Raw genomic sequence first — 13152 nt, 5'->3', positions numbered from 1 at the left:
AATTACAAGCTTTACAAGAAATGTCACCAGATCCGTCATGGCAGAGCACCAAGAAGTGCTCCTGTGTGACGATAACGGAGTAAGGTTAAGCCCCTTTGTCCAGCATCTTTGTGGGGTCGGGGATCTTGTCTATCATGCACATTGAACAAGCTAAAGTTTTGCCATTCACTCAGAACACTGGTGTGAGCTCATCTCCAGGGCACCTCTCCAAATGGCATGCCCCTCATCTTGGGGGATCGATGCCCCTTCCAGTACTCTGAGCCCAGACTTGGGGCTCCGTTCCAGGGGTGGCTCGCCGCCGATGACTACTCTCGGCCAAGGGAGGCAGCACAGAGCCCATCAGGCCCCTCCTTCCCTCTAATCTCTATGGCGGAAGTGAGTTGTTCCAGCCGAAACACAACATCCTCGGTGGTGGGAGTGAATGGACTCGTCCAAATGAGGGAGATACTTCTTACCATCAAATCTTAAAAGCCGACAGATAATCCAGAAAAAGGTAGCTTTCAAATTGTAGAGCAGCGTATGATTCTATTTGTCCTCTGGAGTGGAGGTAGAACTATCTGGGTAGCTGCACTAGTGTCAGGGCTCGGCCAGCCTTGCTCGCGCCCCCGCCGGAGGCCGATGGAGCAGGTGGGACCGGCCAGGCTCGCAGAGGAGGGTCAGGGCTTCCGGCGCCGGCACCGCCTCCTGCCGAGGTGATCTGGCGCCCGCGGGGAGGGTGGTTGCGTGGCCCGAAGGTCCAGGACGGCGATTCGGGGAGGTGGGGGACCGTTCTAGCCGAGTGCCCCCTTCTCCTGTGCGAGCGCGGGCGCGCCTCGAACTCCCGGGACCGGCCAGGCTGGGCGCGGGGCGCCGCTCCCGAGACCTGGAGGAGTCCGCTCCTCCCGCGTAGCCCTGGACCGTGGAGGTTCGCCGGGACTGGTGGCTGGAGAAACGCGACTCGGACGGGAAGTGCTTCCTGCGTCCGGCCGGGGTTTCTTGATGCGGAGCCGAATAACTGTGTGTTTTTGCGTTCAGCCCATTTCTTGCGGCTCATCGGGCGCGCGGAGTTTGCGGCGTACCTGCGGAGATCGCACCTGCGGAGGGCGTACCTGCGCCTGAGGAGGAGGAAGGGCAAGATCCAGCCTGAAGGACCCGCGCTCCAGCCTCTCCGCATAAGGTGAGGATGAGGGTACCCTGGGCTCCGGCCTGACTCAGAGAAGGCATCAGTCAGCCTCTGCCCCTGTGCTCTGCAGATCTGGGCCTTGGGGACACCGAAGGGACGAGACTTCCCAGGCCCTGCCTTGGAGAAGTCCCCTGCTCACCGGGGTCGGGGGTGAGGGAGCAGACAAGCTCATCACAGACGAAAGGTGGCCGCGTTGGGAAGGAGGCTGAGGTTGGTTAGTATTGACTTCCTGAAGAAGTGGAGTCTAGAGTAGCGCTGAGAATGAGGGAAGAGCCTGGGTTTGGGGCAAAAGTGAAGAGATGGATGGCCTGTTTGATGGTTTGCGGGGGATACAAGAGGGGGTTTTTGGAAGAAAGGGGAGCTGGACCAGAGCTGGGAATCTTTAAATGGAAATTGCTGGATGGAGTTAGACTAGAGAACCAACCCAGCAACAATTCCTGCATCAGGATGAATTGAGCAGTCACTTTGTACTAGGAATCAGGTATACTGAGATTCCAGTGATGACTAGGATACAGTCCCTGCCCTCAAGGAATTGTCTGCCTAGTTGGAGAGATCAGTCAAGATTAACACCTGTGAAAAGATAACTGATAATACAGGTAGTCCTGGGCTGATTGCCAAGCGAGAGGCAGAGCCAGCTTGATCTCTCAGCAGTCCATGGACTGCTGCCCTGTCTTCAGGGACAAAGAGACAGACCAGTACACTTTGAAGAGAGCTGCCCGACCTGAGGATATAAGATGTGATGTCAAGCTGGCATGTTTATGGGGACTGGAGACCTTTAATCTGTAGACGGGGGGGTAAGGGGGTGATGGAAGAGTTGCCTTTAAATATCCGAAAGGCTCCTTTGTGGAAAAAGGGTGAGACTTAGTCTGTGTGTGGCTCTTGATATCAAAACTAAGCTTAGTGGTTTGAAGCACTAAGAGACAGATTCCTTCCATAGAGGGAATCACTGCGTAGAGCTTTGAAAAGACGGAATGGCCTGCTGGGAGAGGTAGTGAATTCTCTGTCAGGGGAGGTGTGGTAGGCTGAACCCTCTCAGCTAAGAAATTTGACTGATCTCTCTCCTGCTGGGCTCATATTCAGTTACTGGTGAAGTTCTCGTTCTCAAGTCTGTTCTTTTTTTTTTTAATTTTTAAAATTTATTTTTTTATTTTTGGCTATGTTGGGTCTTCTTTGCTGCGTGCGGGCTTTCTCTAGTTGTGGCGAGCAGGGGCTACACTTGGTTGCGGTGCGTGGGCTTCTCATTGCGGTGGCTTCTCTTGTTGCGGAGCACAGGCTCTAGGTGCGTGGGCTTCAGTAGTTGTGGCGCACGGGCTCGGTAGTTGTGTATCGCGGGCTCTAGAGCACAGGCTCAGTAGTTGTGGCGCACGGGCTTCATTGCTCCGCGGCATGTGGGATCTTCCCGGACCAGGGCTTGAACCCGTGTCCCCTGCATTGGCAGGCGGATTCTTAACCACTGTGCCACCAGAGAAGCCCTCAAGTCTCTTCTTTCCTTCCCACTCCCTCTACCAGTCCTGTCCTGTAGCCTTGCGTCATCTCTCATCAATGACAATGAAATAATTACAGCAGCTAATACTACTTGTCAGGAACTGCTTTAAGTGCTTTACAGATACTTACTCATCCTGTCCTTGAGACGACCCTTTCAAGGTAGCTATCGTGAATATGCCCTTTTTATGGATTGGGGAAACTGAGGCACATAGGGGTGAGGCAGCTTGCCCAAGATCACACAGTGAGCAGTTGGCAGAGCTGGGGTTCCAACCCAGGCCGTCTGGCTTTAGAGTCACTGCTCTTAACCACTATTCTACTGTGTTTTACATGTGTTATTTTATTTAATCCTCATAACGATCCAAATTTACAGATAAGAAAATAGACTCAGAGGTTGAATGATTTGCTTAAGGTCACAGAGCAAGATATAGGAGAGCTGGGATTCAGACCCAGGCCCTTTGGACGTGAAAACCCCACACTCTGTACTTCACTCTCCCGTATCCCATTGCACTGTCTCTGTGTCACTGCTGTAGTGGCCTCTAACTGGACTCCTTGCCCAGCCCTTTCTGCCTTAAATTGGCAAGTTTTTACCTCAGTCTGTGGATGGAAACGTGAGACTTGGTGTGTATGTGTCAGTCAGGTTTTCAAGTCCAGTCTTCTTAGCTTTCACTGACTTCTCAGAGCAGTCTGTGACCCCAAAATAGTGACGAGCCATTCTTTGCTTGTCAACCAGAGTTAACTTTCTGATGCACAGATTCAGTGTCGGACAGTGATGCATTGACTCTTCACTGCCCTCGGGACAGAGTCCAGATGCCTTAATCTGGTCATTCAAGATCCCAGGAAATCAGATTCCAATCTTCCTTTTATTCTTATTCCCACCGTGTAGTCTCACCACTCCGGTAATGTTTACCTGCCTGTCTCTCCTCCATCCTGGCAGCTTCTCAAGGGCAGGGGCTGACCGGTGTTGCACAGTGAGCATTTGCTGTAAACCGCACTGCATACCGTCATGGAATTCAGGCCTGGGCCGGTTGTTTGGGCTGGTAACTTTGAGGCTCTCCCCTTCTCTGATCCCGAGAGTCTGTGATTCTCTGCCAGCACGTGCTGCGCAGTGCAGAGACGGGCTGCGGCGGCAGGGGCTGGGCTGGGCCTGGAAGGAAGTGAACAGGTGACACGCAGATCATGCAGAAGGTGTCCACATCTGATCTGGCTCCTTTTGCAGGGCGGTCCCCGGGTGGGGCGAAGCTCCCCCGTCTTTACTCTCGTCCCCGATCCCGGCGTGGGCCACCGGCTGCAAGATGAACTGTCGCTCGGAGGTGCTGGAGGTGTCGGTGGAGGGGCGGCAGGTGGAGGAGGCCATGCTGGCGGTGCTGCACACGGTGCTCCTGCACCGCAGCACCGGCAAGTTCCACTACAAGAAGGAGGGCACCTACTCCATCGGCACCGTGGGCACCCAGGACGTTGACTGCGACTTCATCGACTTCACCTATGTGCGCGTCTCCTCTGAGGAGCTGGACCGCGCCCTGCGCAAGGTCGTCGGGGAGTTCAGGGTAAGGTGGGGCGCAGTGGGCGGCAGGTGGCCCCTGAGTGTCGTCCCCGCCCCGCCCCGGCTTGCTGCTGGAACAGCTTGCCCTTCCTGGGTGTACTTGTCGGCTTCTTTCAGGTTCTAAGGAACAGGCACTTTTAGAGCTTCTGTGGGTGAGGAGGGCTTGGTGGGGGGCGGGGAGGTGAGGGGACCTCGTAAAAATACAAGGCAGCAGAGCAGGAAGCCCTCATAGCATTGGCGGTCAGGGCCCCTGGGGTCATCATTGCCCCTGTGCTCTTGACCTTCTCTCTGACCCTGCAGCTCTCTCTACTGATGGCCCTCTGCTTCTGCTTCCGCATTTGGGCCTTTCTTATATGAAACTCCCTGAGAGGGAGGGTTGCTGGGCTCAGGCAGTGGGCATCCAAGTGGAGTGTCTCTTGGGCAGCGTGGCACGTGTCTGTGTGTGCCTGTAGGGGCGAGGGGAAAGGTGGAAGGGACACGGCAGTCTGCTAATGTTGGTCACCTTGGGGTGGGAATGGAGGCGTGATTTTTATTTTGTCTTCATTCAGTGTTGCAGTGTTTCACTATTTCAATGAGTGCATATTTTTAAATTTTAAAGTAACCATGGGAATTTCTCTTAAGGTGTTCCCTGAGGTCAGAGGAGGAGGGTTGTCTGTCTGACTTGCATTCCACAGAGGTGTGATCCTTGCAGGGGGTGGACCCTCTCCCAGGCCACAGTGGGCTCCCCACCCCCATCCCTCCAAGGCCAGAAAGGGCAAGTTCATAAGAGCTTCCCACTGCCCCTTCAAAGGGAGGCAGCGGTACTCAGCCCTCTGTCCTCCAGATGCCTGTGAGCGGCACGTGGAACACAGTGGACTCGTAAGAGCACAGACTCTGGAGCCAGGCTCTACCACCCAGCACGTGTGTGACCTTGGCCAAGTGAGTCCACTCCTCCCAGCCTCAGTTTCCCTGTGTGTAAACTTAGGATGAAAATTGTACCCACCTCATGGGGTATATATGCACCATGAGAATTAAATGAGTCAAATATGTCAAGTGCTTGACAGCCTGCACACAGGAAGCATTACAGAAGTGGCAGCTGTCATTACTGTCAGCTGAGGGCACACGAGCTTGGTTTGTTCGTGAAGGAGAGACTTATTCCTGATGGGCAGTTAAGGACTTGAGGGAGGCATCCTTACCTTCTGGGTCGGCCCTGACTCGGAAAGGTGCTTTAGGGTCTCGGCTGCACTAGGAGGAGGAGTGTGGGGTCGCCACACCCCACAGGGCGGACAGGCAGATTTATCGGACCAGGTGGCCCCATTGGCTTCTCAGAGGAGAAGAGGGAGAAGCTCCAGGTCTGGTCTGTCCTTCCCCTCCTGTCCCCCTTCAGTTCCTTGGCTTCTGTCTCTCTATTTAAGGATCACTGGGCTTTTCTTTAGAGGCTGTGAGTTTACGTTGTCATTGAGTGAATGAAGTAGGATTGTGCTTAATTGGCCTGGGGAGAAGGAGACGTTGGAGAGAAGGTGGTTTTGGAGAACCTTCTGAAGGATGGGGGCCAAAGGGGCGGGGTTGTGGAAGGAGAAGGAAGGCCCTTCTTGTAAAGTTGAAAGGCAAAGATTTTGAAATCTGGATTCAAACCCTGGCGCCGTCATCCGCTGGCCTGGGACTTTGGCAGGGTGACTTGCCAGTGACTCTGAGCCTCATTCTGCCTCAGTAAAATGGAGGTTACGTACCTGCCGCACAGAGCTGTTGAGAGGAGCGAGCAGGATTGTGTGTGTAAAGCGCCTGGCCCAGAATATGTGCTTAAAGACATCACTTTTGAGCAAAGCTGGAGGAGTTGGGTGAGCACACAGATTTTGTTTGCTTGAACCATTCAGTTTTAGGCCGGCAGCTTGCTGTGGCACTTCACACGAATCCTTTACTCTCCGGGTCTCATTCCCTGCCCTCCCCGAAGGACTAAAGAAGCTAGGAGAGCAGTTCCCTGGCGCATAGGAAGCAGGCCCTCACAGAGCGAGAACCCCTCGGAGGCTTTGGCTGCTCACTCTTGCCCCTCCTTCCCCAGGATGCTCTGCGAAACTCCGGGGGCGATGGGCTGGGGCAGATGTCCTTGGAGTTCTATCAGAAGAAGAAGTCTCGCTGGCCTTTCTCAGACGAGTGCATCCCCTGGGAAGTGTGGACGGTCAAGGTGCACGTGGTGGCCCTGGCCACGGAGCAGGAGCGGCAGATCTGCCGGGAGAAGGTGGGTGAGAAGCTCTGCGAGAAGATCATCAACATTGTGGAGGTGATGAACCGGCACGAGTACCTGCCCAAGATGCCCACGCAGTCGGAGGTGGACAACGTGTTTGACACAGGCTTGCGGGACGTGCAGCCCTATCTCTACAAGATCTCCTTCCAAATCACCGATGCCCTGGGCTCCTCTGTCACCACCACCATGCGCAGGCTCATCAAAGACACCCTGGCCCTCTAGGCCTCGCTGGGCCTTGGGTGCTCCTTGATGGCTTGCGGACCTTGGCTTCTGGGGATCGTACTGGTAGGCCCTGTTAGCCCTTGGGGCTCTGGAACCCGCTCCGGGTCCTTGATGAGACTTGGAAGGGCCACCCCTGGCTTCCTGTTGTGTGGTTGCCAGTCTCTGGTCATCCTTGTCACCTTCACTGATGGTCAAGTCCGGCCTACACTGTCTCTCCGCACCCCTGGTGGGGGTCCCCTTTCCTACACTGTACAGAAGAGCCGTCACTAGGATGGTGAATAAAGTCGAGAATGTGAGTTTGGGTTGAGCCATCTCTCCCTTGGCTGGTGTTCTGCCCTGAAACATTAACACTTTTATAGCAGACCTGCCAGGACACACGTGTGTGTTGAGGGCAGTATTCCAAGATGAGGGGAGTGGGTGGATGGGATTAAAGATAGATTAAAGCTGATTGATTTTGTACTTTGTTGGACATTCACATAAGCAGGTGTGACCATGGTCAGTCCCATGAATGAGGACACAGATCAGGATCTACTGCTTTCGGATATGACTGTGCTATTTCTCCTCCCTTCCTAAGGAAACTATGACATCCCTGCCTTCTATATTATCTGGTCTTCCTTCAGATGACCCCAAAGAATATCTCCTCTGTCTTCATAGAGCACACACAGGCCCCCACTTGCACCAGAAAGCTCATTTGATTTGGTGTTTCTCTCTCTGGAGAGAGGTTGGCCACCTTGAGACTGGTGTCCGGTAACACTTCTTCCAGTTTGGGCTGGCCCTCGCCAGTTGTTAGGACATTGGTAACTCACTCATTTCTAGGCAAGCATGCTCAAAATCAGTGAACTCCACTGTGTGCTTTTCATTGATTTAGTCTTCCATATTTTACAATGCTTTTTGTTACATAGGTGCCAGTTCTCACCAAACTAAATGAGCAGTACATAAGCAGCTGTGCTAAGGGAGAAAGGGGCTGGGGGTCTTGTCCATGGTCCTGGAGCAGTTAGGTGCCAGTATGGCCAGGAAGTGTTTGCACGTTTTTCTCATTCCAGGCCACTCTTGGCCATGTGCTATTTCATGAGGGGTTTTCTGATGTCCTACCCTTGACTTCTGGGGCACTGGGGAGTTGGAGAACTCAGGAGGTTCTCAGGGGTTTGGAGATGGGGAAGGCCAATTCTCAGCAAGTCCTTGATGAGGTGTGACCCTAGCTGGCCTGGTGCAGTCTGGGGGACCTTCTTTTCCTCCTAGAGGCCATCAGCTCATCCCTTCTGGGGAGTTGGCTGAGTCAGGTGTTTGCCGACAGTGACTTTGTTTTAAACCGAGCTCAGGGTTGCTACAGGAGTTCTCAGGAGACCTGGGCGGGAGGGTCTTTCTTCCATCCCAGCTTCCCCAGACTTTCTACTTTTTTGCAGCCAGGCTCTGCTCCAGTCTCCCACCCTGGCTTGGCTGTGGGACACCCAGTTGGCAGCAAGCTCCCCTTAGTGGGCAGTTCAGTAACATTTCCATCCCTTTTTGGTGGTGTGATTTCCCGGAGGGTAGGGGACTTGATTTACTCAGGGTCAGAACAGGAGCCCTGGTGACTCAAATCTATGCTTTCCCCTTGGTCTGTAACTCTCCTTGAGCTCTGGGACCTGAGCAAAGGAATGGGGGCAGGCCTTAAAGTCCTCCTGCCCTCCGTCTCCCTCCCCTGGGACCAAGGAGGCACTGGCCTGCTTGTCCAGCCCCAGGAGGCTCCCAAGGGGATGATGCACGATGAAGGCTATGATCACTAAGGGTCTAGAGGCTGCTCATTTGCCTCCTGTCCCAGTGGCCACCTGGGCCACCTAGCAGTATTGACCTTTTTGGCCCAGGGACAGAAAGCCCAGGAGTGGGGATGGCCCTTGTTTGTCCCGTGTCCCGCTCAGCGGGGGCAGCACCCTGCCAGCACCTGGGATGTGGTCTGGAAGATCTTTTCGGGATTCTGAGGGAGGGCTATCTCCTGACCTTTGCTAAGGGGGAGGGAGAGCCCTGGGGACAGGACTCCTGGGTTTGGCCGGTTGGGTGCGTGCGTGGTTGTGTGGGCCTTTGGGCCGAGAAGTAACAACCGACCCTGGGATTCTGGGCCATAGCTACACTGGAGGAGCCCTTTGTCTAGAAAGGGCCTGAGCGCTCCGACGCAGGGGGTGGGGTCGCACGGCGCCTGGGATCCGCCCCTTGGGCCCCTCCCTGACGCGGCCGCCGCCCACCCGCCGGCCCCGGGCTCCCGCACATCTGGCGGTCCCCAGCACTTCTGGGCAGCCGGCGTGAAGCATGAACGGCTCGCAGGCGGACGTCACAGCCCGGGCCGCCTGGCTGAGCTCCTGTTGCAACCAGTCGGGGGTGCTGCCGGAGCCCCCCGAGGGGCCGCGCGCCGTGCAGGCGGCGGTGCTGGGCGTGCTGTCGCTGCTCGTGCTCTGCGGGCTCCTGTTCCTGGGCGCCGGCCTCCTGCTCCGCGCCCAGGGTCTGACGGCGCTGCTGGCCCGAGAGCTGCGCGCGTCCCGGGAGGGAGAGCCCGGCGGCGCCAGCGGAGGCGAGGATGACTCCTAAGGCGAGCCCGGCTGCGCTCGGGGGTCGCGGCCTCCCGGTGGCCCGCAGACTCCACGCCCGACTTCGAGGGAGCGGCTCCCAGCGCCAGACGGCTGCAGCGGGAAGCCCTCCGGCGATGCTGGCGCGCGCGCGCGCGCACACACAGGTGAGAGCCCGCCCAGATGAGAGCCGCAGCGCCTCGGGACTGGGGGCGCAGGGGCTGGAAACCGTCGTATTGACCGGGCTCGCTGCGCTCAGCCACAGACCCAGCTTTTCAGCGACTCCCGTTCCAGCTCTGGAAGCCCACGGGGTGGGGCCGGCGGCTATCCCAGGGGTGCCGGGATCTGAGCGGAGAGGCTGCCCTTCCCTCCCTCTCCCGATCGTCTCTCCGGCCCAGCGGCGCCCCGACCCACGGTCTTTTTCTAGGTCACTGTGTAACTGCGGGAGAGGGAGAAGCAGGGCGGATCAAAGAGGAGGGAGTCTGGAGGGGCCACAGTGTGCTGGGGAGCCCTTCTTCCCTGCACCCACGCCACCCCGCTTTGCGCCAGCCCCACCTAGTGCTAAGGCCCAACTTGGTGTCACCCCAGCACTGCCCACCCCACTGGGAGGCTGGGGAGAGCCATGGCCACAGGAACTCAGCCAACCCAGGCCCCCGGCTTCTGCTTCCTCCCGTCCTCTCCTTCAGGAAGCCTTTTCCCCGGAGAGGGGTTTGGGTATGATTCCTCGCTGTGGCCTCCCTCTTGAGGCAGGGATGGGAGTGTGGATCGAGTTTTAGGGCAGAGCCAGGAGCCTGGATGACCCTGGGGGATGGGGAGGTGTGCTGGGGCCTCCTCCCCCCAGCCCCTGCTCAGGTGGGGGGACGTGTGTGGCCCAGAGCAAGGGGCTTTGGGGTGTGCGTGGGGGGGGTAGGTGACAAGATTCCTAACAGCTGGGGGGCCTCAGGAGCGCGCTGCTCCAGGAAGCTGGGGCTGAGGGTTCCCAGCTGTAGGGGCTCCATCTGGCCCTCCTGCCTCTGTCTCTCCAAGGACAGGAGCCATCTGGAGGGAAGGGCCTGGGTGGCCTAAAGACAAGGTAATTCTAGGCCAAGGCTGCCTTGGGCAGAGCCATAGGGGTTGGCGAGGGAAGCCTTCTGTGTCTGTCTCCTCTGTTCAGTGTTGTACCGGGGGGATTCCCAGGTTTCTGTGGGTGGGGCTGTTCACCAGGGGTGCCTCTGACCTCTCTTGCCCCTCCCACTCTAAAGCCCCTCCCCTGCCTGCCAGGGCAGAGGCAGGGTCCCAGCTTCCCTCTGAGAAGGGAGTGAGTGCTGGCGAGGAGGGGCCGATGAGGGGTGAGGGGCCGGAGTGGGCAGGGTGCAGCTGTGAAGCTGACGACGTGTGATCCCTGTGCAGAGCAGCCCAGGATTTGGTGCTAATCCCGGACAGCTGTGCCACACTGGCCTTGCTGAGCTGTGGACTTCTCACCTCAGGCATGCTGATCCCACCCCCTTGGAGAGAGGGCTGGCCAGGTGTGTGTGTGTGTGTGTGTGTGTGTGTGTGTTTGTGACTGCTCCTGGCCTTAGGGCGGCGGGCCAGCCTGGGAACATTCCCCACCTCCCTTTGCTGTGTCCTGGGGGAGGGGCTGGAACTCCCTGTCTTTATTGTGTCCAGGTTCACCCACCCCCTTTCCCGTAAGTTCTGCTGAATTTGCTGCATTTCCATCCTTTCTCCCATCTCCATACTATGCTCTTTTCTCCTTCCCCATCTGGGACAGCGTCTCCAGTTCTGCTGTGAACCCTTCATTTTACAAATGGGGAAGCTCAGAGAGAAGAAAGTGACATGCTCAAGTGAATGACAGAGCCGGAACTGGACCCTGGGGTTCCTGCTTGATTCCGAGCTCAGGGGGTGGGGTGGCATCCCTGAGTGAGAAGGACCCCTTGGGTTTCCCTCTTTGCTCTGTCCTCTCTTTCCCTGATTTCTCACCACTCTTTGAGATGCTGATGCAAAATACGGCCTCTCTTCCCAAAAGAATGAACCTTCACACCACATTCGGCATATGGTTTCCGGGACTGGAACCTCAACTCCTCCCTTCCCGCTCCGTGTCCTCCTTCCCATCCTTACTTCCCAGCAGCCTTGCTAGATACCTTCTTGCTGCTGGCAATGGCCTTCCAGGTGCCTCAGCAACTCCCCAACCAGCTGGGCTAAGCTTTCCTGGCCCGAACCTGAGGGTGGGGGTGAGCTCAGAGGGTCAGCTGGAAAATATACACCTATGGAAAAAAAATCCAAGTGGACAGGGCAGAGGGATCGGAGGTCAAGGTGATGACTGGCGTTGGCCTTTGGGTTCAAGTCTGGCTGGTGTTAGAGGCGTAGAGAGATTTGATGGAGGGACGGACTGTGCCCCCAGCATCATGGTGTCTGCTCGCACCCAGGCAGGGCTGGGGGTGTCCCGGTGGGGTGAGAGAAGAGGGGGTAGGCAAAGGCTTTCTTCATCCAACTTCCTGCCTTTGCTGTCCCTTCAGCTCAGCGCTTGGGTAGCTGGCCCGTGGCATGTGCTGAAGACCTCAGTGTTCCTGGAGAAAGATACTGAGATGTTTGCTGTGGAACTCTGACCCTGGTCAAGGCTGTCAGACTGAGTGGGGAGGAAAAGAATTTAGAAAATTGGGAAATGGGTGCTGCTGTCAAGGCATTTCTCAGGTTCCGGCTGGGAGGGAGAGGTGGGGGATGGCTGTAGGTCTGAGTGCCGTGGAGTGAGGCCAGGCATCTGGTCACCAGCAAGATGGCCCATTAGCCTATGCTGTCCTTGATGGAAAGGCCGGGGCCACAGATGGGTGGACATCTTGCCTTAACCTTCCTCCAGGCCCTGAGTCTCACTTTGAGCTGGAAAGGTCTGTCATTCCTTGGCTCCCTTCCCAGCAAAGACAGGGGGTGGCTGTCTGTTACAGATTCCCGAGCCTTGCGTGGTCTGTCTCCCAGAGAGCTCTCATTCCAGCGCACCGGCTGCACGGGGAACTCCTGCTACCTTTGATGCATGTGCGGTGCAGATGACAGCCTGGGAGAAACCTGGACTGTGGTGAGACCTCAACTTGGGATCCTTGCACTCAGCTGCTGCCTCTGATCTGCTCCATCCAACCTCCTGAAGTGCTCATGGTGTGGGTCTGGGAGGTCAGCGCTCCAGGAATGAATGGGCCCCCGGGCAACTGCTGTGTGTCCTGGACACTGAAGAGGCTACACCCCCAGGATGCTAAGTGCCCGCAGACGCTGACCAGCCCCCTGCCTGCTGGGCCCTGTCCCATCTCTAATGCAGTGTGGCCGTGGTCTGACAAGCCAGTGACTTGTCCCTGCTGAGGGCTGTGGGTCACTGTCCCCCATTTGGAGGTCTTGGGTGCCCCAGCAATGCCCCATCACTGCCCTATCTCTTCCTTTGGCTTGTTATTAAATATGCTGGTAATGCAAGTTTGGGGTATACGGTCTATGTTTCCAGCTCCTGACTCTTGGCATTAGCGGTAACTCCCGGGCCCTGCTCCAGTTTGGACTGTTTCTGGCAGATCCTGAAATAGCAACCCCAGACATGGCCCCTCTCCCCTGGTCTCTCCTCAGTGCTGGCTATTCCCTTTCCACACCCAGATCCAAAGCTTTCCAAGGGTGGGTAGGAGTGGGGCAGTGACTCTCACGCCAACAATCGATTGCCCCCCTGTGGCCAGTGTGGGCAAGAACACGTCTTCATTCAGCTGACCTATTGACGTCTGATCATAGTGTGGCCAGAGCTTGTGCCTCAAAAAAAGAGTGGATTTTGTGAGCATGTGCACTGAATTCTACACTGTAAACCTTCATGAACCTCAGTATCTTCATCCATAAAATGGAAGCAACAATGGCATGAGGATCAAATATATAGTGTGCTTGTCTGTAGATAAAAGGCTGTGATCATCATGCGACGTTGTTATTTTTTCCTCCGAACCTGGCCACCCCCAGAGAAAAGGTATAGAACCACCCACCACCCACCCTGTTCCTGGGA

The 13152-nt window shown here is 56.5% G+C and overlaps 2 protein-coding genes across 5 annotated transcripts; both read left to right on the top strand.

Moving 5' to 3' along the window:
* Window positions 1–370: 370 nt before the first annotated feature.
* ATG101 (autophagy related 101) lies at window positions 371–6937 on the top strand. 4 transcript variants are annotated; one of them, XM_057557638.1, is made up of 4 exons: window positions 371–493; window positions 1015–1156; window positions 3864–4191; window positions 6226–6937. In XM_057557638.1, exons 3-4 carry the CDS (start codon window positions 3940–3942, stop codon window positions 6628–6630), a joined length of 657 nt encoding a protein of 218 aa, XP_057413621.1. In that variant the 5' UTR covers window positions 371–493; window positions 1015–1156; window positions 3864–3939; the 3' UTR covers window positions 6631–6937. The 4 variants fall into 4 exon arrangements, with proteins under 4 accessions (XP_057413621.1, XP_007179458.1, XP_007179457.1 ...); XM_007179396.2 differs by lacking the exon at window positions 371–493 and adding an exon at window positions 674–692; XM_007179395.2 differs by lacking the exon at window positions 371–493 and adding an exon at window positions 689–757.
* Window positions 6938–7765: 828 nt separating this feature from the next.
* SMIM41 (small integral membrane protein 41) lies at window positions 7766–13001 on the top strand. The gene is made up of 2 exons (XM_057556943.1): window positions 7766–9331; window positions 12083–13001. The coding sequence occupies exon 1, from the start codon at window positions 8911–8913 to the stop codon at window positions 9184–9186; it is 276 nt and encodes a 91-aa protein (XP_057412926.1). The 5' UTR covers window positions 7766–8910; the 3' UTR covers window positions 9187–9331; window positions 12083–13001.
* Window positions 13002–13152: the final 151 nt, after the last annotated feature.

The sequence above is a fragment of the Balaenoptera acutorostrata genome, chromosome 11 (assembly GCF_949987535.1).
Source record: "Balaenoptera acutorostrata chromosome 11, mBalAcu1.1, whole genome shotgun sequence".
NCBI lineage: Eukaryota > Metazoa > Chordata > Mammalia > Artiodactyla > Balaenopteridae > Balaenoptera > Balaenoptera acutorostrata.
This window is presented reverse-complemented; position numbering and strand designations above follow the sequence as displayed.